We start from the raw sequence: 26,213 nt of genomic DNA, 5'->3' as shown, positions 1-26,213 counted from the left end.
GCATGGAAGCGTATATGAGAGACCAGTGTCCAGTGGCTCTAAGTGGCCATCCGGGGGCAGTGTAACAGCCTGCCTGCTCTGGGCCTGCTTTCCTGGGGGCCGGTGGGCCACCGTGGGAAGGTGCATATACACTGGGTGGTTGTCTTTGCCAGAACTCCAGGAGGGCGCGGAGGTGGGGCAGTGTGGGCAAGTCAGGCCCTTGGGCACCAAGGGACGGAGATGTGTGAGACAGCCTCGACCTTGAAAAGCCTTGAACGGGAGGTGGAGATGCTGAGGGCACCCAGAGGGCGTGTGGGCACCGAACAATGAGCCAGAGCCAGCTCTGATTGCCATGGCAACGTCTTCCTAGCTCCTCAGCTTGCCATGTGGAGGGAGGAGGCCAAGGACCCAGCAGGGAAGCTCCTGGAAAGGGAGTATGCTGGGTTCCAGGTATGGGAAGCAGCTGGGGCTCCGTCCTGGGCTCCCTCCTGAGTGACTTGGTCTCTGTGGTCTTGGGGTCTGTCTGTGAAATGGGCTTCTCTGGGTCTGAGCCCAGGTGAGTGCTATGGTGTTCCCTGCGGTTATATTCCCCAGTGGTGGGAAAAGGCTCGCCCTACCTGTTCTTGACCTTCCTAGGTAGAGCAGGTGGAGGGCAGGAGAGGCAGGGGCCAGGAGCCCGTGGCCCGGCATCGCCCTGAGCCTTCCACACTCTCCCTTTAGGCCGCGGTAGGAGTCCAGGGGGAAGGGCCCTCGGCTCTGCCAGCGACTGCCCTCTATTGTGGTGGAGCCCACTGAGGTGGGTTCTGTGGAAAGTGGGGAGCTGCGTTGGCCGCCCGAGGGCACCCAGAGGGGAACCCCTCAGAGCCAGGCGGCTGCCACTGGTGAGTGACAAGACATTTCACCTGTCTCAGAAACCACACCCGCTTCCTGTTCGTGTCTGTGGTTGGTGTGGGAACCCTGCACCCGTTCACAGCCCAGCGTCCCGCCCCCCCACCCCCAGCACCGAGCACTGCCTTCGCCTCCGCCTGCTTCTGTTACCATGCTTCCTGCTGTCTGTCTGTTCCTGTCCCCTTTTACATGCCTCAGAAATGCACGCTCTCCCACCGTCCAGCCGGCTTTCTCCTCTCCTTCCTTCAAGACCTTTGGAACATGCACAGTGCCCACAAGGACCCGGAGGGGCCAGGGTGATGGGGCACATTTGGGAACACGGGTTCCTCAGGTCTTGGCGGCAGGGGCCTTGGTGAAAGACTGGGGCTTCTAGAGGAGGGTGGGGCAGGAGGGGGTCAGTCCTCAGGGCCAGCAAGCTGGCAGCGGAGGCTTCTAGAGTAACCCTCAGGCCCCTGAAAGCTATGGGCATGCAGGCTGAGCTGGGAATCCTTAAGCCTGGAAGGTGCTGGAGAATCTCCTGTGAGGGAGTGAGATCAGCTCCCGGGAAGGATGCTCACACCCCACAAACCCTCCTCCTCTCCCCAGACCTCACTCCCTGGGAGTACCCTTTATAGTAGCCCGCTTGTAGCTTGGGCCCTGGAGGGGTCTGTGCCCATAGCCCCTACTTCTGCTCAAAACTCCTTCACCCTCTGTCAGGCCAGCATCAGAGACAGTAGCAGCAGGGACTGACCCTTAGGTGACCACTGAGGCTTGGGCTCTGGAGAGGTCCTGGGTCTCTCTCCCACACTCTTCCCTGAAGTATAGGGCAGGGTGGGAAGGGCTGCTTCTGCCCCCAGAGCCGGGCTTCATCCTCCTTCTCTCTCTCCCTACAAGTGTATCATCTCCCCTCCCTTCCTGTCAGCCCCCGGGAGGAAAGGGCTGTCCTACCCACGTGTCTGCCTAAGGCTTACCTTATGCTCCTAGGGCCAATCAAGCTACAGCTCATCACCAATACAGAGGCCTTTGTGCATTGTTTTTTTGTTTTGTTTTGTTTTTTTTCAGCTCCTTCCTCGAGTCCACCAGGAGCACCAGGGAAAGCTACAGATCATGATGGCATGGAGGGTGCCAGCGCTGGGCGCCAGGCATTCCCTGGTCCAGTAACAGATAAGGGTATGGCAGGCTCTGCTCTCTGACCGCTGAGAGGGCCTTGACCCCAGGAGGACTGGCTGATTCACAGAAAAGCCTGGGCCCACCAGGACATCCAGTTCACCAAGCTTCCTGTCTGGCTTGGTGTGGCCAGGACTTCAGCCCCTGACTTTGTGCTCCGTAGCCCAGATCTGGAGTGTACCCCTCTTTGTTCAGTGGTTTGAAGCAGAAATAAAGGTACCCTTCCTGGTGGCCAGGGGCACCCCTGGTGGGGACTTGAGGTGCTGAGGACAATTTTGGTCTGACCGGTGACATTCTGACCTCTCCTGAGAACCTAGACTGAGCAAGTCAGAGAGTTGAGTGGGGTAAGCCAGCAGGTGCTTGGAACTTGGACGGGGAGGGGGAATGTCAGGCTGAGCACAGCCAGAGTCTCCAGGATGGGTCTGTTCAGACCTGCAGAGCGGGCTCTTCTGTTGCCTCTGCCTAGGGACCCTCTCTCCCCTCTTCCTCAACTAGACTACCTATGACCCCTGCTGGAGGCTAGACACCCTCTTGTGCCCTTCATCCTGGTACATTAGGGCACAAGGATGGGCTCTAGGGTGTGGGGCTTTCCAGCCTGGACCTCATGAATTCCTGTTTTATAGATGAGGAAATTTCGGTGCAAGATGAGGTGCCCCAGACTAGTTTTGATGCGGGCTACGCAGGCCGCCCAGGCTGGTAATCCACCAAGCTGGCCACAGTGCCCTGTGGTACCTTTAGTGGGCAAGTACCTCATTCGTCCTCTCTAGAACGATGGTCTTGGCCCTCCACAACCATACATGGACAAACTGTCTTGACCGTCTCACGGTAGGAGGGGAGCTATGGTACCTAGTCATGGCTGGCTTGGGGAGCAGAAAGCTGACCATGCCTAGGGTCCCCTTTTTAGGAACGCTGCCCTTCCTTGGCCAAGCCTGAGCCAGGCCTGAGGAAGTTCAGGGTCCAGCCACTAGGAAGTTTCCACAAATGTTAGCTCAACAAAGCCCCCAGGCCCCTCCCCGGGTGAGCTGGAAGAGCTGTGGGAGACGCAGGCCTTCTGTTCTCCCCTGGCCTGCTTGCTAACCTCCAGCGTGAATAAAGCAATTTCTCCAGCCCGCCTTCCTTCTAAATATAGCCTGGCCCCCAAACGCCAGAGGTGGGAGGGGAGGTGGCGGAAGTTTGCCTGGAAGCCTGCTTCAAATTTAAAACCGTGGGCGCTCTGGGTTCAGCGCCCAGGGTGTCTCCTAGGGCCCTCCCCAGCTTCACGGTTTATAAGTGTTGTGGTTCTGTCCCCAGCCCTTCCCGCGGGTCCCAGAGCAACCGCGGTGTGATAGGAAATAGGGAGGGAGTGTGTGGATAGTCAGGGGCTGACCTCTGGGAGGAGGTGCTGCCCACTTCGGGAAGCGGAACACAAAGGAGCCAGGGGATGACGCCACCTCTCTCCAGGGCAGGATTATGCCCAGTTAAACAGGGTCCCACAGAAGACAAATCCAGAGCCTTGAGAGGGGTCTCCTGAGGCCCAAGCCGTCTCCTCGATCTACCAGGGTAGCGCCTGAATAATGACGACCTATTCTGGAGGTCTGAGAGCTACAAGGGACATGGAAGGTCCCACCCCTCTCCAAACTGTGGTAAAGAGCCTGGGTGGGGCCAGAGCGGACGCCACACCCACTCAGAAGCCCAGCCCAGCCCCTCTGCTCGCTGGAAGCATGAAATCGCCCTGCAGCTCCCCCTAGCGCCCGCCGGGGTCACTACGGAAAGAGCAGACGCTAAGGTCTGGTGCGGTTAGGTCCTGCAGCACCCCGCAAATTGGCCTCCAAGACAGTGGGGCGCAACCCACCCCCGGCCCCCCTACACATCGCGACCACTATGGGCAGAAGGTGAGCTCCACATCCCTAGTCTTAGACTGGACTCCAATCTGGGCCCCTTAGCATTCTGAGCAAAACTGACCCGGAGACAGGCAAACACCTGGTTGGAGGGTCCTTCCTGCTCTTACCTACCTAGAACTAACTCACTTCATCCCAGCAATAATCCCATTTCACCCGAAGAGTAAACTAAGACTCAGAGACAGAGATGCTTCTCCCAAGGTCGGAACTTCGGGTAGTGTCCTAGCTGGGTCTCTCCCTCTCAGCTGCCCCCTATGTGGCCTTCTTCTGACCTCGGCTGACTGCCCTTGTGCCCCGGGCTTCTCTGAGACTAGGCTGGGACTTTTCCACTGGGATTTTACTGACTTTTCCAGGGGGAAAGCATCGTGGAAAAGTAAAAGAAACATCACCCGTTACTTGGTGTGATGGCATATCCTGTAATCCCAGCACTTGAGACATGAAAACAGGCGCAGGAATTCAGGTCATCCCCAAGAACATAGCAAGCTGGGTTATCTGGGACCTTTCTTCAAAAATAAAAATAAAAACCAACCAACCAACTTGTTACCGAAGAGAAGGCTCAGCAGTTAAGCACCCAGCTTTTCCAGAGGACTCAGCCTGGTTCCCAGCACCCACACGGTGGCTCACAATCAACTGTACCGCCTGCTCCAGAGAATACGGCACCAGGAATACGCAGACACAAATGTAGGCAGAACACCAGAATACATATAAAGTGAACAAATTGGTGCTGGAGAGATGGCTCAGCCGTTAAGAGCACCTGCTGCCCTTGCAAAGGTCCTGGGTTCCGTTCCCAGCACCCACAAGGTGGTTCACAACCATCCTTAACTATTCCAGTTCCAGAGGCTCTGTTCTCCCTCCTGACCTCTGCAGGCACCATACAGGCCAAACCCTCATAAAATAAAATAAATACAAGTAACACATTTCAAAAAAAATCTAAACAAGCCAGGTGGGTGGTGGCACATGCCTTTAATCCCAGCATTCCAGAGAGAGAGGCAGGCAGATCTCTGTGAGTTCGAGGCCAGCCTGGTCTACAGAGCGAGTTCCAGGACAGGCTCCAAAGCAATACAGAGAAACCCTGTCTCAAAAACAAAAACAAAAATCATATAAACAAATTTAAAATTCTAATTTGTTGAAAAGAATGTTAAATAAAATGCCCAAAATCACAACAAACCACCAACAAAAACAAAGAAAAAAAAAGTCAGGCAGTGGTGGCACACACCTTTAGTCCCAGCACTCGGGAGGCAGAGGCAGATGGATCTCTGTGAGTTCAAGACCAGCCTGGTCTACAAAAGCTAGTTCCAGGACAACCTTCAAAGCCACAGAGAAACCCTTTCTCAAAAAATAAACAAACAAACAAAAAACCACAGCCTCATGCTAAAAAGTGGGCATGGGACGTGTAGGGTTCCGTGAGACTTTGGGAGAGGGCCAGGGCAATCTTCTTTGTCCTGGATATTATATTTTGAGGCAGTATGAAGAGACAGAAGGCAGAGAGAAGCCAGAGTCTGGCTGCTCAGACATCTGAGGCTAGACTTCAGGCAATTTGAGCCTGGAGATCCCAGGACCCTGATGTGACTTGGGCACAGGCCTGGTCCCTCTGGTTGGCCATGTGGTGGGGGGTAGGTCCCCGAACCAGGGAGGCCCCTTACAGGGAGCCAACAGGCAGACCAGGCTGAGCTGGGAGGAAACGTACAACGGCTGGCAACTCTTGACCTTGCCGTGGGATTTCCGCTACCCCAGTCTGTAGCTGTTTTTTGTTGTTGTCGTTCTGTTTTTTCAGTCTTTTTGGCACTTTGAGGGCCTACCACCCAGCTCCCAAATGAACACACGGAAACTTATTCTTTCTTATAAATGCCTGGCCTTAGCTTGGCTTGTTTCTAGCCAGTTTTTTTTAATTATCCATTTACCTTTTGCCTCTGGGCTTTTATCTTTCTCTATTCTGTGTATTTTTCTTCTTACTCCGTGGCTTGCTGTGTAGTTGGGTGGCTGGCCCGATGTCTTCCTCTCCGTCTCCTCTTCTTGCTCCTCTCCTTTGGTCATGATTTTCTCCTTCTATTTATTATCTCTGCCTGCCAGCCCCACCCAGTTCTCTCCTGCCTAGCTATTGGATGTTCAGTCCTTTATTAGACCAATTAGGTGTTTTAGGCAGGCAAAGTAACACAGCTTCACAGAGTTAAACAAATGTGACATAAAAGAATGCAACACATGTTTTGCATCATTAAATAAATATTCCACTATTGTGGAATATTCCTTTGCATTGTGTGAAGATATTTCACTGCAATTGGTTTAGTAAAAGGCTAAATGGCCAATAGCTGAGCAGAATTTTCAGGGCAGAGAGAATGCTGGAAAGAAGGGTGGAGTCATGAGAAGTAGCCAGGCAGAAGACAGAGGAATCAGGAAAGCAACATGGGCAGAGTAAAGGTAATAAAGCCACTAGGCAGAAAGCAAATTAATAGAAATGACTTAATTTAAGTTATAAGAACTATTAATTATAAGAAGCCCCCGTGTGGTTATTTGGGAGATGATAGGAGGGACAGAAAAATCCTCCTACATTCCACAGTACAAACAAATGTAACACATCTTAAACTAATAGTCTACAACACCATGCCACCTAGGGAGCCTAGGACTGATCATTAATGAAGAAGCAATTCACCAGAAGGCTTACTGGAGGAGGTGCCAATGGCTTCCTTCTGACTAGGCCTGTCTCCAGATAGCGTGGGTGCTGTGGCATGCCTGGTATCTTTGGATCTATTATTCCTATGTTGAACTCTTAGGCCCAGGACCTGAGAATGTGCCCTTATTGGAGACAGGGACTTTGAAAAGATAACTAGGAGCCGGGCGTTGGTGGCACACGCCTTTAATCCCAGCACTCGGGAGGCAGAGGCAGGCGGATCTCTGTGAGTTTGAGAACAGCCTGGTCTGCAAGAGCTAGTTCCAGGAAACCCTGTCTCAAAACAAAATAACAACAACAACACAAAAGGCAACCAGTTAGGAGGCTGGCTAGGTTGTTTTTTCAGCTCAGAGACAGATGCACTAAGTTGTCCCCTTCATCAGCCTGAAGATTCTGCTAGTTTTTGACAACCTCAATTTATGCCGAACCGAGACTTGTGGCTTTAAGAGGAAAAGAATTTCAGGACTAGCCAGCCTGAAGGAGGGTTGGAGATTTTGATTACAGGTTCTTTAATACAGGATTACACATGAGGATCAGGAGAGAGTCTTACTTAAGAGAGGACATGTAGGGAGAGCAGCAGAAGGTAAGACACACCTGAGTGAGCGTGTGGCCTCCTCCACGGAGTCAGCAGTGAGCTGCCTTAGCTATTAGCCATATATTCCATTCTGGTGACTCTCAGAGGTTACTAAGAAAGCTTATCTCCCTCCTGCTTTTCCCTCTCTGCTGATGAATGATTGGTGGTGATGGAAATGTCTCGTATGGAACTAAAACTTGAGGAGGTTTCTCAAGGAGTTTAGTATGTGTCCTTTCTCTGTGAGTGAGGTTTTTGGTGAAATTCCTAGGAAACTGAGAGTTATAGCTGGAAGGGGAAAAAAGCCTTTGGCAGGTGTTGATTGTGCCGTGATCCCTGCCTCTGTGCTGGTGAGACCTTCAACCAGATTCCTGGGTCAGGTAGAGAGAGAGTTTACCTAGCTAGCTTTCATACCGCCCTGGACTGGATCCCCAGCACTGAGGAGGCTCACACAGGTAATCCCAGCACTGGGGAGGCTCACACAGGTAATCCCAGCACTGGGGAGGCTCACACAGGTAATCCCAGCACTGGGGAGGCTCACACAGGTAATCCCAGCACTGGGGAGGCTCACACAGGTAATCCCAGCACTGGGGAGGCTCTCACAGGCAATCCCAGCACTGGGGAGGCTCACACAGGCAATCCCAGCACTGGGGAGGCTCACACAGGCAATCCCAGCACTGGGAGGTGAAGGCTGGGGGATAAGAAATTGAAGGTCATCTTAAGCTGCATACTCTGGGCTACATAAGATCCTGTCTCAAAAAAAAAAAAAAAAAAAAAAAGGAAAGAGAGAAAGGCAAAGAATGAAGTTATTATATTAGGGTGGCCTCACAGGCAACACAAAGAGAAAATTGGGCAGACAGAAAAGAAAGAGCACACAGAGCCAGTTGTGATGTTCATGCCTTTAACCCAATCTCTGTGAATTCAAAGCCAGCTTTGCCTACATAGTGAGCTACAGGTCATCGAAGGATGCTTAGTGAGACCCGGTCTCCAGGCTAACAAAAACCAAAAACCAAAACCAAAAACGTAACCTGCGGACCAGGAAGGAAGCCTCAGAAGAACCAAGACCTCAGCCCTCAGGCCCAGAACGGGGAAGGGATGGCCTGTGTGCTGCTGTGTCCTCACGACCTCAGACTCTGGGGCATCCACACTGCATTCCGCGCAGGATGGGACACACCTGAATGCGTCCTTGGATTTCCCCTGAGTTCCAAAGCCATCACAGCGGCCACTCCCCGACGCTGTGACTGGGGCACTGCCTCTGCCTAGAAGGCTGCTTCTCACTCCTGAGTGGGACCCCTTGGGTCCCGAGGGCCCTCTCCTTCCAGCACGCGAAGTTTTCTGGAACAGTACGTGGCTCACACCTGCTCCTCCAGGCGTGACCAGAAACTTCCCCAACAAGTCTTCCTGTCTGCCCCCCACCTCCCCCACCCCCCACCCCGCCTCTCAGCTCTGGCAGGCATACGTGGGACTGGCGGGAGCTTCCTAGACTGGCCTGGAGCTGGAACCCTTCCTGGAGAGAGAGGAGTGTTTCTGGACTTTGGCACTAGGGGGCTGAGTGCTCCCCATCTAGCTAGCCTCTGCAGTGGGGGGTCCGACAGTCTTCAATGGTTCCCAACAGCTCCTGCCTCCCCTGCTGCTACAGAGGGCCACCCTCCCGAAACTCCGCCCTTCATGACCTCTCCTCCACTAATCTCCATCCTTCAGCTTTCCTCAAGGCCCTCCCTAACCTCCCCTCCCCAGTCTCTCCAAGTCAAGCTCAGGCTAGCTCTGGGCTGCGTCCGATCAAAGGTTGGAGTGGTTGCCTCTGGAATGAAAGGGGCGGAACTTTTCTGAAAGCGAAAGCAGGGGTCTGCCCAGAGTGGGCGTGGGCGGTCCTGCAGCTGGGAAGTCCCAGCTGTTGGTAATCAATTGGGCTGTTCTGGAGGCCTCCTGCCCGCCTGGACCTGGTCTCAGGATCCTGCCTGCTGGCTTCCTCAGGACTTCTTCTGCCCGGGCATAGTTGTCTGCTCATACATCAGGTATGACCTGGCCAGGTGGGGCAGGAGGGTAAAGGGTGTTTGGGATAGTGGGTGGAGACTACTCTGGCTCTGTAGTTAGTGGCCTTTCTGGTCAAGGGTTTGGGTTCCAAGCCCAGGCCAGCTGAGCTACAGTGCCAGCTCAGTCACAGAAGACACACACATCTGAATATGTAGACAGTTGCACACAGTCACAGAAAGCAGAGCCACACGAGGCATGCAGATGTGCACTCAGACACAGAAAACACACAGGTACAGAGGCACACACATATTACAGAGTGATGTCACACACTCACACGGACGCACACTCACGCACACACTCACACGCGCACAGGCTCTCACACTCACACGCTCACGCACGCGCGCACACGCACATACTCACACGTACACACTCACACGCACGGGGAGACACGAGGGCCAGCGTGTAGATGTGCAAAGCTGAAGCTCTCCTAAAACGGATGGACTCCAGGTCCACAATCACGTCGGCCGCTTCTTTTTCCTTGCGCCTCTGACTTCACGGGTCTGAGCCAGGCTCCTTTCATGCTCCCCAGGGCTCTTGGTCAAGTGGCAGAGACATCTCAGACCACATAACTATCTAGGGCCAGAGCTAGACCCAGGGAAGGAAGTGGTGTGTCCTGAGAAGGCACGCAGAGGAAGAGTCCTGAGGAGCTGGCCCCTGGAAGAGCTCAGGTCACAGCCAGAGGCAACCACACAAAAGCTCGGCTGGCGGAGGAACGATTCTGAGCAGACAGAGGGGCAAGACAGTGACAAGGGACGGGTAACCCAGGACAAACCCTAGACAGGGCCTTGCGTGCCAAGTTAAGAAGTCTGCACTTCTATGGGTGATGGTAACCCAGGGGTGTTTATATTTGGCAACAGTGAAGGGAGCCCGTGTCTTTTTTAAAATAGGTTTGGTTGGTATATAAGATGGCTACTGGATGTGTTTATGAAATCAACATATGAAATTTATCAAACTCTTTCCCTAGCCCATAATAACCAACCTTGGGATTTTTAGGCAGACAGATACAAACACTTAAACAGCAATCTGAGCTGTTCCTCTCTGGCATTTGCGGCTCTTATTGATTTTCCTTGTCTGGTTGGTTTCACCATATATCTCGCAGGGAAACACTGAGGAGGGTTGAAACCGGATACTCTCATCCTGTCCCATATTTTCAGGAAAGGACCCCTAGCTTGCAGGGGACGGTTCAAGGCAAGAGCGCCACAGCCTCCCTGCCGTGGTTATTCCTGGGGCGTTGAAGGGGATGGTCCAGTCCTAGCAGGAGGGGAGGAAGGATGTGGTTTGTCCTGGAGAAAAACAGAGAGAGTGGTGGCTGGTACAAGGGGGACGGTCTAGCAACGGGTAGAAGCAAGTCTAGATGTGACCGCATGGTCACAGCTGGAGTGGCCCATGGTGATTTTCCCTGCCCATGCCGCTGGCCTTGCAGTTGGGCTTGACCTGGAAAGAGGTGAGCTGAAGGCCCGAGGACCTGGGCTGTCCTGATCTGAAGGATCTTGGGGCTTAGTTTCAAGCTGCAGTCAGAGAGTGACAGCAATGCGAACAGGAGATAGAGAGCCAGGATGGGCCTTGTGGCCAACAGAGGGAAAAGCATGGGGGTGGAGCCCACAGCCCAGCAGCCCAGCGGGCACCAGGATGATACCTAGCCAGGCCAGCCTCGTGTGGGGCACCCGCTCACACAGGACAATCCATGCTTGTGCACTGTGCTTTGGGGTGAGAAAGGAGGGGGACAGACAGATCTCAAGCCTGGAAGAAGCTACGTCACAGTGGAGACAGTCCTGAGGGGCCACTGGGCAGATGGCACAAAGCTGAGAATCCCTTGGTGGTAGGGGACTCCCTGGGTCCTGAAAGCCAGGTTCAGTTTGGAGACCAAAGAGAGTAGGGACCAGGAGGGGACACAGCTCGAGATGGAACCAAAAACTGCACACTCGGCAGGATGGAGGGGGTCCCAAGGGATAACGTGAGTAACACTCGAACCAGGAGTGAGGCGAAGAGAGAGCAACCCAGAAGGGGGAGTTTGAATGTTCGGCTGTGGGGCTTGGGATGGCTTGAGTGTACTAGGGAGTCATAGAAGATTTTAAAATGGGGGTGTGGCTCATTTGGATGGGAGAGGTCAAGAAGGGTCTGGATGGACGCTGAGAGCTGCAGAGGCCAAAGGTGGCATGGTGGCAGCCGGGGGCTGCTTGGTGGCCTTGATGGCCCTGTAGTGCAGGCCTGGCTTGATTTGAGGGTGGCTGAGCTGCCTGAGTGAGCCCAAAGATCCCTTGTAGCCTGCCATGAAATTCACGTGTCCATCTGTCCCTCCTTATCTAGAATCTGTCCCCAGATTTCCCTACAAGGACTGCCAAGTCCGACTCCTGTCTTGGGGCCCTCCCAGGGAGAAGAGCTTTTTGGGGTATCACCTGACCCTCTAGTGCTCACAAACACACACCAATCACCCTTCGTCCATAGCTTCTGGAGAGACCGGCTGAGTGGCTTGAGGCTAGACCCTGCCCCTCTGTAAGCCTTGGGTTTCCAAATAGGGCAGATAAAACTGCCCGACATTTTTGTCCTGGGCATGAGATCTCTGTCCGCACACTGGGCTGAACGCACAGTGGGTGCTTAATAAGCAAAGGTGGACTCTCCCCAGCCAAGGCAGGACCCGCCTTGTCCTCTCCCAGCACCCGTACATCAGGGAGCCTGGCGAACACAAGGGCGGGAGCCGTCTCCCACACTAGGCATAGAGGAAGGAGGCCAGAGATTGCCATGTATGGGTCAGGTCTGTGTGGAGCGGGGTCTCTGAACTGTGTGCCAGGGCAGGGTGATGACCTGTGACCAGGGTGGAACTGATAAGGCCCCAACCAATCGCTTGAACCTCCCTCCTTCCTCTGGGCTTCCTTGAAGCTGCTGGTGGCCTCTGGAGCTCCAGAAATGTAGGCCTCAGCTGACTCTGACAGATACCTTGCTGGAGGGCTAGATCCTGGGCGCTGGCCCCTGTCCAGCATGCCTTGAGTCCCAGGGAGGGGCAGTTCCTTCCTGACTCACCCAGGGGTCTGGCCCTAACTCCTACCTGGATTTGTCCTGGTATGGTGGGGAGCCCTGAAGGGGGCTGGGCGCTCTGCTCTGCTTGGTCTAGCCTTTCTCCTTTGCTGCCTTTCCTTCTTCCCCCTTTCTCCCTTCCTGTCTTTAAAGACTTGTTTGCTTTATGTTACGTATGCACGTTTTGCTTGCATGCACGTCTGTGTACCAGGTGAGCATGCCTGGTGCCCTCAGAGGTCAGAAGAGCATATTGGTTGCCCTAGAACTGGAGTTACAGAGGGTTGTGAGCCCCTGTGTGGGTGCTGGGAATTGAACCTGTGTCCTCTGTAAGAGCAGCTAGGGGCCATCTTTCCAACCCAGTCCAGCCTTTCTTTTGGTTCAGTTTCTTCGAAGGCACAGGGGGAGCTTGCTGGCCCAATACCATCCCCCACCCATGTCTGGCTTGCACAATGTGGTGGGCAGGAGGTTCCAGTGGCCAGGAAGGCTGTCTCTTCTCTCCACCCCCAATTAAACATACAGTCAGAAAAGCAAACAGCCAGGCTTTGCTGGCTGGACAGGAATACAGTGGCGGCTTGTGCCTGCCAAGGCTTTGTGCTGTGGGTGTCTCCCATGCTCTTGGGACCACTACCACACTCTGGGCGGTGGAAGCTGGGGGATTGGCAAACGGGGAAAGAGCAGCAGGTAGGAAATATATCGGGATTCCTCAGCTCCGGGTTAAATATAGACCTGAAGCCCCTCCCACCACCGTCCCTTCAGGCTGTATGGTGAAGATAAGTGGCTGGGTGCCGGAGGCTCGCGCCCTAGGCCATCACTGTACCCTCCTCCAGCTCCACAGAGTCTAGGAAGGGAATGCTTCAGGAGGCTCCTGTTTGAGCAGAAGTGATCCTGCCTTTTGTGCCGAAAGAGGTGAGCGAGCCCAGCTCTCTGGAGGGACTAACGGAGGGCTGTGGGAAGAAGGGACGGGGAGAGGTTTTGACTTTAGAATCTAAAATCCTACAAGTTTGGGATATGGGTGCTGGACCCTGCTCTTGTGGGTTATGGGTTGGGCTGGTTCCCAGAGTATGCATGCTCAACAGTCCTCCTAATTCGGTGGAAATTCTCTAGGCTCGAGGAAAGGTTGGCCCCTGGGAGAGCACCTTCTGGGGATGGCACCAGGGGGGCACTCTGTTGCCAGCGGCTGTGTGCATCTTAGCACCGGCTGCACTCCAGCGGGGGGCAGGCTCTGCCCGTCCTGTGACTGGCAGACATGTCCTTTTCCATAGAAGAGATCAACCTGCCTGCACTGCTGGGTGAGCCCCCGGGAGCTTCCCCAGGGCTCTGTGTCTGCTTCCTGGGCTGGAACCCTCCAGGCCTCCTGAGCTGCTTTCTCACCACCAGCTTTCCCGCTGCCAAGATGCCATTGCCACGGACAGTGACCCCTGGGCCAGAGCTCCAAAGCCCCAAGGAGCCTAGGAAGTCACAGACCCTGCCTCGGGACAGCCAGAAGTCCAACAGTATGAAAGAGTCAAGGGTGAGCCATGGGGACACCCTAAGACCCAGCCTGAGCACCCTGAAGAGGACGCTCTTCCGGGCCAGCCTGCCTCCCCCCAGTGCCACCCACAAGCCCAAGGAGGACCCGGGCCTAATCAGGCGGAGTTCGCGTTTCCTGTTACGGTCCCTGAGACGGGCCCTGGATGAAGGCCTAGCTGCTGGGCACCCTCAAGTCACTGCTGTGCCAGAGAAGCCTTCCAGGGACCCAGACGGTGTCAGTCGGCAGGCATCCACGGGGATGGGACCTGAGGATCTGGAACCCCAGGCAGGTAGGGTCTCACACAACGTTGTGAGGGGAAACTGAGGACGCAGAGGGCAGGAGCTGAGCCAAGGCATTCTGACACACTCTCCTCAAGGCCTAACTCACCCAGACCCTGCCTTCTGCACAAACTCTTCCACTGTCTAGCAAGGGAAGCCCAATGCAACCACGGGGCGAACAGAAAAATCAGGCTTAGCTAAGTGGCTTGCTTGGCATCTTATGGCTAGCTGGGAGAGAAGTGGGATTTGAAACAGAGCAAACTCATGCTCAGTATTAGGCACCGATCCTCTCAGACCACAGGGTCACGGAGGTTCATCGGGACCACTGTCACCTGGAGGGGCAGCTACGGGGGACTGCTCAGGGGAGCACACATTGGACTTGAACTCTCAAGAAGGGACCCAGCAGAAGTAGAGAACTCAACACGGGGAGGGCAGAGAGCAGCCCAGCAGAAGGCTGACTCTGGATATTAGGGAAGACACACCCAGCTGAGCTCTGAACCTATTAGACCTGCAATTACAGCCACGCATAAGGTCACCAGGACCAGGGCAGTAGAGATGGGAGTGAGGATGGGGGGGCGGGGTGTGCAAGACATACGGCACCAGGTCCGTATGGTCCGTGCATGCAACCAGGAGCTGACCCAAGTTGTTTTCAGATTTTGGGCCCTGATACTTGTTCTTTCTAATGTGATTCTAAGCAAGGATTTCTGGCAGCTGGAGCAGTTCAATGGCACACAGAACATCTGGGCAGTGGCCAGGCAGCCCAGCCCAAGTCTCCGAGTGCAACCTAGTTGTCTAAGTTGGTACCGGTACCTGGGGTTGGTCCCTCTCACCCCTTTCTCACCCGTGCTTGCAGAAAGCAAATCCGTGACAGACCTCATCACTGAGCGGCAGTTAGTGAAGGCCTTCGAACAGCTGCGGTATCTGGAGACGCAGCTGGTAGCAGACAAAACGTCACGCACCTTTGCACAGGACCCCACCGCCTATGCGCGGCGCGCTATGGACCTTTGCCTACATTACGATGGGATGGCCGCGGAGATCAGAGCCATTGTGCGCGAGGCTCTGGGTTCAGAAGGCGTGGATCGAGACGCTCTAGCCGAACTGGCCCAAGTGGTGAACTTGGAAGAGGAGGCCCATCAGGCCCCCCAAGCCGAGGGTGACTTCTTGAGTACGCCTCGCCACTGGCGTCAGCACTGGGAGGACGCGGTGCGGAGCAGCGTTCAGGAGCGCGTGCGGCAGGCAGGCGACAAAGTGATCCCCGGGGCTGCAGCAGAAGGCGGGTCCGACTTAGCCCGTCTTCTGGCTGAGCTTGGTGGCGTGGTCCGCCACGACCTGCAGAAAGTTCGATTGGAGATGCAGCCCGCTTACGAAGCCACCGACTTCCCGGTGTGGGAGACCTACCTGCGTGCCTTCCATAGCGCGGTGGCCCAGCGTCTGCAGGAGCTGGCGCGAGATGCCCACGGCTGTGAGCAGCTCTATGTGCTGTTAGACTGGGCCGCTAACGTGTACGGCAGGTGAGGCCTGAGATGGCAGGAGGGGGTACCACTAACCACCAGGAGACCGTAGGAAACGGCTGCAAGAACACAGGGCCCCTTTCTGCCGCATCCCTTCACTGGCCAGGAAGACTGGGAATTTTGTCATTGCTTTGTGCTAGGCTGTGTGCTCCCATGCCAGGTTTTCCTAAAGGATCATACACATCTACAGGCTCCCAAAGCTAGGAAGTCTCTCCTATGCACTTCCACCAGAGCCAGGAGCCCCAGAGGTCAATGCTAGTTATTAAGGCAGTTACAAACACACAGGAAAGGGCGGCTTTCCAGGCAGGGTACCACTCAGGGTGTGGGTTCAGCCTGCTTTCCATGTAGATGAGTATTCACCCGCAGCCTGACAGGAGCTTCCGTCACTGGAACATGCTGGGTAACAAGGGAGCCTTTGGTCCCAGCTTTGCCACAGGCCTCAGGGGGACGAATACACGAGGGAGAAGGCTGCTGAAACCCTGGTCTCTTTAAAATGCTGCGGTCAGGCCATTATTCCGGGGCCCCCTGACTTGGGTTGGATGGGTGATGTGTATGTGAGTGTGTAGGGTACCTAGAGCTCAGTCTTGAATGAAGGCTAACCATGAGGGTAGAGGTCACTTCGAGGCAGGCTGGCAGAGGTCCATCCAGGCTAACCATGAGGGTAGAGGTCACTTTGAGGCAGGCTGGCAGAGGTCCATAGAAACAGCTCCTTAACCACTCTGAGCAGGCCCAGCTGGATGCTGGAGTGCCAAGAAGTCCAACCCAGCCGTCAGAGGTTTCCGGGAAGGGAAGTGATGGCATAGGCCTCCCCGAGGGTAGAAGAGTGGAATGTGTCAACAGAAACCAAGTTCAGGGTTCTAATAATGGCTTTAGACTTTGAGCCCGTTTAGGGAGAAGAAGCGGTTGGTGGGCATCAGAGCCCCGCCCAGGTCCTCACCACGGCTCCCTTGCTTTGCAGTCCTGACTTCCTGGGCGCTCCAGACTTGGCACTGCCCACCGAACCTCTGCCCCCCCTCCTAGAGCCTGCTCTGTGGGTCCAACTGGAAAGTGACTACACTAGCTTCCTAGAGGTGAGGCTGGAGGCTCCGGGTTCCGGAGGCTGGGTCCCACAGGAGGCTTGAGGATTGGGTTTGTATCTAGTCCCTGAAGGCGCAAAATGAGAGTTGGAAAGCAGGGGGCGCCCTTGCCTTCCTCCTGGGAAGCTCACAGCCGCCTGTCCTCTCCTAACCCCACAGACAAAGATCACAAGCTGTTTTGACAGCATCTTGCAGCTGGAGCAGAGGCGCTGGGAAGCCGGCGAGGACCTGGAAGTGCTGCAGGGCCTCTACCATGCGCCCCTGTCCATCGATGTGCACATGGTGCGCGCGGGAGGGGGCTACGGAGGGGCTCATTTTCTGACCTCAGGCACGCTGGTGGAGAGCCCTCAGAGCTAAGTTATACTGAGAAGGGAACCTGCGGGGTGACTTCGGCCCCCTGAAGCACATGGCCAGTCTAGGTTCCAGCTCTCAGCTCTGCCAGTGGACTCTAGGAATGGGGGAGGTGACCCTTACACTGGGGGCAACTGAAAACTGCAAGGGGGTGGTGGTGGCGGTGGCGCGGGCTGTTCGGGACTCAACTGCGCTCAGCGTGTGGCGTCCCTGACAGCTCGTGGCTGAGCACGTGAAGGCGGCCGGCGCTATCTCCTCGGAGCTGGAGGCCACCACCCTGCAGATCTGCGCGCGCGCGCTCTGCCTCTTTGTGCCCAGGTGCGGGTGGCATTCTCAGCCCCGGAAGGGTGGGAGATGGCCCAGCTAGGAGTGGGTGGGGTCCACCAGGGGCCTGGGTGTGAGACCCACATCACTGGTGAGGACTTAAGAGGGCGGAGACCCGAGGTCAGAGAAATGATCCTTTCGGGTCCCCAGGTTTGAAAAGGCTTTTCTGGCGTCAAAGGCGGTGAGCGAGTGCTACTTGGGCGCCTACATTAACGCCTGCATGGAGTTGAGGTAAGTCGCCCCAGCTCCGGGGCGTTGCCGAGCATTGCCAGCAGGAGGCGCGCGAGCTCGGGAAAAGAGATCCGAAGCAGTGGCGGGGGGGAGCGAAGGTGATGCCTCCTGAGTGTGGATTCTTCTGGTTTGTCCCCCCTAGCCCTAACGTGTTCTGCAGAGCTAGGGCCCTGGAACCAATGTGGGGCTGAGGAGATCAGGGCCTCTTCTGATCCCTCCTCCATCCCATTCCGTTCTATTTCTCTGAGTTTTACCTCCTCCTCGAAGAAACTCCCTCCCTGAGTCCCATCTTGGACAGTCCCGGGCGCCTCTACGCTCAGAAGGCAAGGCCCTCTCTTTTTGGCAGAGTCGGCTACCGTGACCTGACCTCCAAACACACGGGGAGCCCTCTTCCCCACAGATATGCTGGTCCAGGGAGTGCAGCCATCAACAGACGGCACGTGATCTGGGCCACCTTGTGGGTTCGGATTCCAGCGTTGCCCGCTGTTGGCTGTGTGCCCTGGGACACCATCTCTGCTTCTTTAGCAAAGCAAGAGCCTGCTTCCTCAGGCCCTGGGGACTCGATGTGTACGAGCTGTTTATGAGCAGGTACTATGTGCCTGCTTCACCCAACTCGGGCGACTTCCCGAGGCCAAGGTACCCAGATGCAGCCGGACAAGCCAGGGCAGCCAGCGCTCACACCAGGCCTGCTTGAGTCCACACGGTGGCCAACTGACGCTCGGCTTCCCAACACTCTCTTGCTTAACTGTGCCAGGACCATCTTCAGAGATGGGAGGGTGGGCAGGAGGGGGAAGGGACCCACTCAGGTCCAGGAAGCAGTCTCTACCTCTTGCTAGGCAGCGCTGTGTACCTGATACAGCCTGGTCCTCAGTTTTTCTCAACAGTGAAATGGGATATTGCCTTCCTCAGAGACAGTGATGGCGCTCAATGGAGAGCTTAGGCCAGGCATGGATGTGTCACAGTGTCCCATCACAACGTGCCAGGCATGCAGGGCTGTCTCAAAGCTCTGCCGCCAGGGTTTATGACTGGCTCCCGTGACTTTCATGTCCCCTGGTTCTGCTCCCCAGTTCTGCTGCGACTTTGTACCCCTCCAGGGACTGCCCTTCATATCACAGTCTAGATCAGTGGTTCTCCATCTGTGGGTCAAGGCCCTTTTGGGGGTGATCGAACGACCCTTTCACAGAAGTGCCATGCCAGATGTGTTGTATATATGTTACAATTCATAACAGTAGCAAAATTACAGTTACGAAGAAGCAAGGGAAATAATTCTATGGTTGGGGGGAATCGTATTAAGAGCTCACGGGTGAGAACCATTGCTGAGCGAGTCAGGCAGTGCCCGGCTGCAGGGTTGTACCAGGTGGGTCTTAACTTCCCAGCCCGATTCCCCTTGCCCAGCTCATTACTTGTTTTGGCCCCTCCCCAGAACCAGCCTCCTGGCCAGGTTCCCAGGAACCATAAAGGAACTGGAGAAACCCCTAGTGGCTGCCACCAACAGCTTCCAGAAGCACTTGCTCCACATTGCACAGCATGACATGCAGGTGACTAGACACGTCCCATGCCCGGCAGTGCCCATCCATTCCCCGACATCCCAGCCCCCAGGGTCATCCATTTGTCCTAAACGGGTTTCCAGCTGAGGAAGGGCGGTCGGGAAACACCTGCCCTCTCACTGTAATTCCCCAGTGAACAACGCCCAAGCTCTGGTGTGGTGGGCCAAGAAACAAGGCCTGAGCCCCTTGACCAGACCTCGAGTGATATCCAGCACACACCCTAAGCAGGGCCTGCCAAATCACTAAACCCAAACCAGGCGCACTGGAGGAGGCATTCTGGGAAGGGCCCAGTGGTAAAACGTGTGCCTAGGCCATAGGATGGCACAAAGGAACCCAAGGGCCAGGGGGGTTAGGAACAGTGTGCAGAGCTTACCCCCATGTCCCTCTGTCCCCAGCCACTATTCAAGGTGCTATATACCAAGAGCTGGCTCACACAGGACACTCTACGTCCTCTCATGGACAAAGTGGTGGACTTTGCGCATCACCTTGAACACGTGACCCCACCACTGGCGCAGGTACCAGGAAGTGGGGCGGCCGGCCTGGGTGTGCGGGGCCCATCCATGCCTTCGATCCTTCCTGACCCCGGCCTCACTCTCCCAGGAGACTCTGCAGGAGGTGCACCGGTTTGTGGTCCGCGAGTACCTGGGGCAGGTGCTGAGGCCCCACGAGAGGTTCAGTGGCCTGGATCGTGTGAACGGGTCCCATAAAATGAGCCGGGATGCCCAGGCCATCAGCAGCGCCTTCCAGGACTTGGTAGGGACAGCATCTGAATGTCAAGCAAGGCTCAGCCTCTGGCCAGTCGGGCTTTGCTATTCTCGTTTCTTGTCGTCCTGTACAGAGCCCCCAGAGCAGGTGCAGGAGCGGGTGGGTGGTGGAGAAGATGCCTCTGGGGAGATGACAGGGGCTGGACTCTAGTGGGGCAGGCCCAGGTTGGGGGTGTCACTTTACATTCTATTTGTGTACAGTTGTGGGTGAAGGTGAAGACGCGATGAGGGTTGTGGTGGGCAAGATTTGTGGAGGTCTTTTCCCACTCGGACACCCGGAACACTAAGAGCCACGCCCAACCCCTTATAACTGGGCTGCTGGTCTCCTACTGGTGACAGGTTCCATGCAGCACTTCCCTGATCAGGGCTAGGATTTCCCTAACCCCCGTGGAGTCTTATTATGGGAAGGCCGCCCGCGGCACATTCATGGGATGGATGCCGAAGGGCACTTAATGGGGATAGGGGGGTGTTGTACACAAGAAACTCCAGAGGAAGCGGACCATAGCATATATCTCCCTGTCACCCCAGGGATCTGAAGCCACGTGGCTAGACCAAGCCATCATGTGCGTGGCTGAGATTCTCGGCGAGACCTATAAAGACGACATCCAGCGGCACCTGGAGACACTTATACGGAGCTACCCAGACATCAGGTTTGCAGACGCCCCTCCCCCAGTAGCATCTGACCGAGAGTCAGGGGTCACTGGGACCTGGCACTGGCACCTTCAGCAGAGTCCTGCTGGTTCTGAGTGCCCGCGAGGAGCAGAGGGAGGGGCGAGTTTGTCCCGGGCTGAGTGAACTGAGCCTCAACCCGGGAGAGAACCTGGACGGACCCGTATGCGCATGTGCACGAGGGAGGGCACGGGGAGCGTAGGCGAAAGGCCCATCTCTTCCTCGTTCTCTCCATCACCCGTGGACAACGCGACCCCCACCTCCCGGGCGCAAACCCTCTCTGGAATCTCTCTGAGGCTCGACCCGGGGATGCGCGGGCCACTGAGTCATCCGAGCCGGTGGAAATCCTGGTTCGACCCTCTCCATTGCGCTCAGATATTCCGGGATGGAAATGCCCCTGAAAGCCCCTGGTCCAGCCCCTTCTCTGCCTTGCTCTGCCAGAGTGGGGTCTGGCTGACGATCCCACTACCCCCCTTCTAAGTTTGTAGTTTCCCTACCGCCACTTGGGGGTTCCCTAGCTCGGGTTTGGCCCTCCCTTCCGCTCCAAGGGCAGCCCTGGACGGCTGTGGGGCACCAGTGGGGGGCACTCGGCATGCCCCTTTGTACCTGCTCTTCCCCACTCACCGCCCCCTCCAGCCTCCCTACCCCCCACTGCGAGGACAGTCCATAGCCCGAAACTTGGCTTCCACCTCCCTAGCCGGCTGCCTGTGTCTGGAACCTTCCCTAGGTCAGATTCCTTGCTTTGTCTCTGTGCAAGGCTTCCTTCTACTGTGCGCATGCTCCCTCCCGTCTCACGCCTGTGTGCGTCTAGGTTCAGTTGCTGTGTGCCCCAGGTCCACAATCCCTCATCTCCTCCCGGCCTGGGAAGATCCCAGTCTTTCAGCCTCTCTGACCCAGCTCCAGGAATGCTGGCTGAATCATACTTCCTCCCAAGCCCGGGTTCCTGTCCTCTCTGGGGGCGGAGTGAGGGCTGGAGGGTACCAGGGGCACCGCTCTGCGGTAAGGACCCCATGTCTCTCCAGGCGGGACCATATATTGGCCATTCTGGCGCTGCGTAGACTCGGCCGCCGTAGGAACCAGAATCTGTTGCAACACACCCAAGACTTGCTGAGAGCCGCGCCTGAGAACAGGTCCTCCCCACACCGCGTGCTCTTTGAAGAGATCGAAGTGCCCACCTCCGTGGACGTGCTCATCACCTGCATCTAGGACTGAATGGCAAGCAGGAGCCTGGTAGATGGTCTGTCACCCTCCCCAGTGACTGACCCCAAGTTGGGAGCCCAGTGAGTCACTCTGGCCCTACCCCCAGCTTGGAAGCCTGGAGCCATGGAATTTTTCGGTCTCAGTTGCTTGACTGCTCTGTAAGAGTGGAGGCATTCCAGACATTCGTGGGGGAGTCTTTTGGGGCAGCTGAGACTCGTTGCAGGGCATCAGGCCAGAGAGGACTTCCCTTTCTAACTGCTCAGCATATCCCCACTACAGCGAGGAGCTAAATACTCTAAAAATAAATGTGAATTAAAATAGTGCCTACGGTTGGGCAAACTAAGCTGGTTGGGAGGGGTGATGCGGGAAGGTGGTGACCAGCCGGTAGGTGGGCCCTTTGCTGACTGCTGGATGAACTGGGTGACTGAGCTGGTAAAGTCCCTGCCTGTAGCTGCAGATCCAGGCCTTCATGAGGTGGAGAGGTGGCTCAGAGCCCGAGGGCTCTTTTTCCCTCTCCGGAGAGCCCTGGTTGGGTTCCCAGCACCCACATGACAATAAGCAATCATTCGTGACCCCAGTTCCAGAGGACCCGATGCGTTCTTCTGGCCTCTGTGAGCCAGAATTCACGTGTGATGCACAGATACACATGTGGGCAAAACGCCTGTACAAGTAAAAACAAATCAATTTAAAAAGCGACACACCAAAGCCAGCCCTTCACCAGGACCCTGGGTCCACTAACCTCAGATGCCAAACTGGGCTTGCCCAGAAGGGGTGGGCAGCCCTCTGCCCCATTCTAGGCAGCCTGGACCCTTGCAGACACTGGCTGCACAGCTTGGGGTGGTCTGGTGTCATGTAGGAGGGACTTTCCAGCAATGGAAGTCGTTGCCGGGTTACCGGGTTACCGTGTGCGTTCGGGTGGTGGTGGTGTGTGGGTGAGTGGCTTAGCCTTGGAAACAGAAGACCCTGCACCTGCTCTCCAGATATCTGCTGAAATGTGTCCATAGCCTGAGGGACAAGGCTGGGGACCTGTTTGCATCGATGGCTCCCATTTCCAGGGAGACTGAGAGCCAAGAGGGGGTTGGCAGGGAATGGATGGCATAAGCTGTGATGGTTGTCTTACTCTGAGCTTCCCCTGTAGCTCTGGGCCTGACTCTGACACTAGCTTGTGTGGGGTCAGGTACCCTGGGGGTAGCCTGGGGTCCCAGTGAAGTTTCTGTCCTCAAGTGTAAGACCAGGGTTCTAAATACTGCAGTATGAGCTGAGTGGGCAGCACATCTCTCCCTGCTCTCCCAGACCCCTCTCCCTGTGCTCTAAACAGTCAGAGGGTAATTAATGTCCAGGCCGATCTGCCCCCTCTCCCTATGCTGGGACTGGAACACAGAGCCATGTCTGAGTCTGCTGGGAACCCTGGGGTGGATTCCAGAATTCTTACTTCCTCCTAGGAGCAGGTGTCAGGGGCAGTGTGACCACCCCACCACCACCACCAGCACCGTGTGCATCAGGGCTGGATGCCAGGGGCAGGTCAGCCCAGCAGGGGCGATCCAGACCTCTGTGGAGAAGGGCAGGCAAGGCAGGAATGAGGAAGTGAAGTCGTTAGGTTCCCAGGCTCCAAAGTCAGAGGTGAAGCCTGGGAACTGTTGACCATTGATAAGCAGTCCTTCCTGCCAACAGGGAAACTGAGGCCTGCAGAGGGCCAGTGGCCTTGAACCCTCATAACCCAGAGTTCAGAGTGTGGGAGGCACCTAACATGAAGGGAGGGAGGTGGATGATTCCCTGGCCACAAGTCTGCTTGGTCCCACATGTGCCCCTCAGGGTTCTGAGAAGTAACAGAAGACCTGATCCTAGACAAATTCTCCCCAGAGAGCCCTCAACCATACTTGTGAGTCCCAGGCCCCTCACCAGGTCCAGCAGGGCCCCCTTCCTGGCTGTCCTGCCCGACCTGAGCCTCAGGACTGAGTGTCCACATGAGTCTGTAGGCAAGTCTCTATACCTGTCTGTGCCTCAGTGTTTCCGGCTGTGAAATGGGCATGCTGTCACTGTTTGACAGTCAGAGGAGCTAGCATAGAGCTGGCTGAGGAGGTGCAACAGGAGCTAGCCATAAAACCAGGCTCCTGACCTCCCTACGAGCCCATGACCTAGCCAGACTATAATCTGCAAGACAATGCTGGAAGATGATCCAGGGTGCAGCAATGGGGTTGGGGGATGTGGAAGCAGAGCGGGACCTTGAGTGTTCAGCAGAGCGTGAGGTGGGTGGGCATGTCTGGTTAGGAGGGAGTGGTTCGGAGGGTGTGCCCAAGGCTGAGCAACATCACACAGCGTGGGGGAAGACTTGGTCCTAGTCCTCCTTAGAATCTCCAGGCTGCCTTCCTGAGGGTTCCTAGACCTGGAAACAGGAAACCTGGGTTTCCTGGCTGGAAGTGTACCTTGTGCACGGAGGTTGGCATGTGTTCCTGTGAGCCTGGCGGTGACTCTAGGGCCTGAGGTCACCCTCAGAAGACTCAGTCACAGCTAGCCAGGGGCCAAGGGTACAGTCAGGGAGCCTGAGGACAAGGGGCAATGAGAGACTGCTGTCTCTGGCTGGTGGCTCCTCAGCCCTGGGAGCGCTGTGATTGCGAACCTCTTATCCCCACTACCCAGAGAGACTTCTTAGGGCGTCTTCTTGACTATGCTGCTGTCCAGGCCAAGCTTGAGGGGACATGAAATGTCTCTCAAAGCTGTCTTGGGACTCACTGTATGTGCGTGTGTGTATGTGTGTACGTCAGCTCTACGAACCTGTCCCACGGATGGAGCCTGTGCCCAGCCTCTTCACTCTTCCCCCAAGCAGAGGAGTCTGGAACCACCTTCTTTGCCTCTGGATCTCCAAGACGAGCTAGCTCCTGCTAGCTGTCCCTTGGTCCCCAGCCTCTGCCTGACTCTGTCTTCTCCACCACCCTTCTCTCCTCAGAACTCATCTGATTTCTCACAGGGCCTTCTGTGACGATCTCTCCTCAGCCCCTGGGCTCAGCGCACCAATGCTGAGACATGAGCCACTTGTAACCTGTGTCCCTTTCCTTTCTGATGGTTAGTCCCGTAGAATGGAGTGGCTAAGATAGGGACAAGACAGGCTGTCTCCAGAGATCCTGGTTTGAGGGTGCTGTCACCTTCATGCCTTCCCGCCTCTCCCTCTTCCTTCCTTGTCTGCTGGTCCTGGCTCCTTCCTTCCTGGCCCCAGACCTCAGCAAGCCACATTCATGGGGGAACACCCTCAGTGACTTTGAGGTGTTTTCCTGCAGAGCCTCTCATCACCGACTAGGCTGGGGGGGGGGGAACCGGAGGGGCAGGAGGTAGCACTACACTCTATTCCCATTCTCATTTCCTTCCTTTGCACACACACACACACACACACACACACACACACACACATACACACAGAGAAAAGAAACCCCACAAAAACAAACAAAAACCCCTTGGGAAGTACGGTAGGCCACCCATCATCAGTCACGGGGAAGGGCAAGAGTGATCGCCTTGTGACATGTCAATCTGAGCAGGAGGCTGGGCAGGATCTGCCCTGGCCTCTGAGATAAGGCAAAGGGACTGCAGGTGCTGATAGCGGACTCCACAGTGCTCCAGGGGCAACCCCGATTCGTAGCGGCTAAAGAGTCTGGGTGAGAGGTAAGGACCCCTGTGTGAGATTGGCCAGTGGCTCAGCCCAGCCTTCTGTGGCCCAGCTCATGAATGTTCCACTTCCGGGCCTGGACCAGTCATTGTAAAGGTCCTTTTGTCCATGTGCAGATAAACCCACCATCTATTCACCACTCAAAACATTTATCATGTCTAGTTTGCCCTTGGACTTTTGAGTTACTACATAGGCTGTTACTACATAGCCCCAGATGACCTGGAACTGAATATAGGACAGGCTGACCTTTAACTCTCGGAGATCTGTCAGCCTCTACTTCCCAAGAGCTGGAAATAAAGGCATGAGCCACCATGCCCACGGTGTTTTCATTTTTAGCTTAGCAGCATTATGGGTAGCAACATATTCCCCTAGGTCAAAATTCAAAGTGTATGTAAAAGACACAAGATTTAAAAGTCTGGTATCAGGGCTGGGGATGTAGCTCAGTTAGCAGAGCACTTGGCTAACCCTGGATGCAACACCCCATAATCAGACGGGGTGGCACATGCCAGTAGTCTGAGCACTTGAGGGAGAGGGTCAAGGGACCAGTAGGTCATCCCTGGGGGCTTACAAAAGTGATGCTTGGCCAAGGAAGTGTCCGTGAGAGGTGACACTTCTGTCATCGCTGAGGAACCTAACTCTGCTTAGGGTGGCTGAACTGGAGACTGGGGTGAGTCAAAAGTCAGACATTGAGGACCCAGGCTTCCTGAGGGATAGAAGTAACGAGAGAAAACAAAACTGGAATGCTGGGAAGAAAGGTCAAGGGGGTTGTTTTGGGGGTGCTCACTTGTACTGCCTGCCTGCCCCCTGTGGAGTCACTCTGGTTAAGTCCACCCTCTGGATGCTGACAGCATGGGGAGGGATCCCACTTACCGACCTGCCTAGGGCTCTGACTTTCTGTGTGAAACTGAGAGGGGAAACAGGGAGT

The 26,213-nt window shown here is 55.7% G+C and overlaps 2 protein-coding genes across 8 annotated transcripts; both read left to right on the top strand.

Annotated features, from left to right (window-relative positions):
* The first annotated feature begins 363 nt into the window (after positions 1-363).
* On the top strand, positions 364-2,272 carry Lbhd2 (LBH domain containing 2). Its single transcript, XM_040743400.1, has 3 exons — positions 364-429; positions 710-860; positions 1,909-2,272. Exons 1-3 carry the CDS (start codon positions 364-366, stop codon positions 2,037-2,039), a joined length of 348 nt encoding a protein of 115 aa, XP_040599334.1. The 3' UTR covers positions 2,040-2,272.
* A 6,655-nt stretch (positions 2,273-8,927) lies between these two features.
* On the top strand, positions 8,928-21,956 carry Exoc3l4 (exocyst complex component 3 like 4). Of its 7 annotated transcripts, XM_040742433.1 has the most exons (14): positions 8,928-9,141; positions 12,929-13,078; positions 13,435-13,461; positions 13,550-13,971; positions 14,814-15,471; positions 16,430-16,541; positions 16,707-16,829; positions 17,116-17,216; positions 17,373-17,453; positions 18,877-18,991; positions 19,396-19,515; positions 19,601-19,753; positions 20,293-20,414; positions 21,456-21,956. In XM_040742433.1, the coding sequence occupies exons 4-14, from the start codon at positions 13,566-13,568 to the stop codon at positions 21,637-21,639; spliced, it is 2,175 nt and encodes a 724-aa protein (XP_040598367.1). In that variant the 5' UTR covers positions 8,928-9,141; positions 12,929-13,078; positions 13,435-13,461; positions 13,550-13,565; the 3' UTR covers positions 21,640-21,956. The 7 variants fall into 7 exon arrangements, with proteins under 7 accessions (XP_040598367.1, XP_012967512.1, XP_040598366.1 ...); XM_013112058.3 differs by lacking the exon at positions 13,435-13,461 and having other exon boundaries at positions 13,000-13,078; XM_040742432.1 differs by having other exon boundaries at positions 13,000-13,078; positions 13,435-13,971.
* Positions 21,957-26,213: the final 4,257 nt, after the last annotated feature.

The sequence above is a fragment of the Mesocricetus auratus genome, unplaced genomic scaffold (genome assembly GCF_017639785.1).
Source record: "Mesocricetus auratus isolate SY011 unplaced genomic scaffold, BCM_Maur_2.0 Super-Scaffold_15014, whole genome shotgun sequence".
In the NCBI taxonomy this organism is placed as follows: domain Eukaryota; kingdom Metazoa; phylum Chordata; class Mammalia; order Rodentia; family Cricetidae; genus Mesocricetus; species Mesocricetus auratus.
The sequence above is the reverse complement of the archived record's forward strand: the minus strand, read 5'-3'. Positions and strand labels throughout refer to the sequence as shown.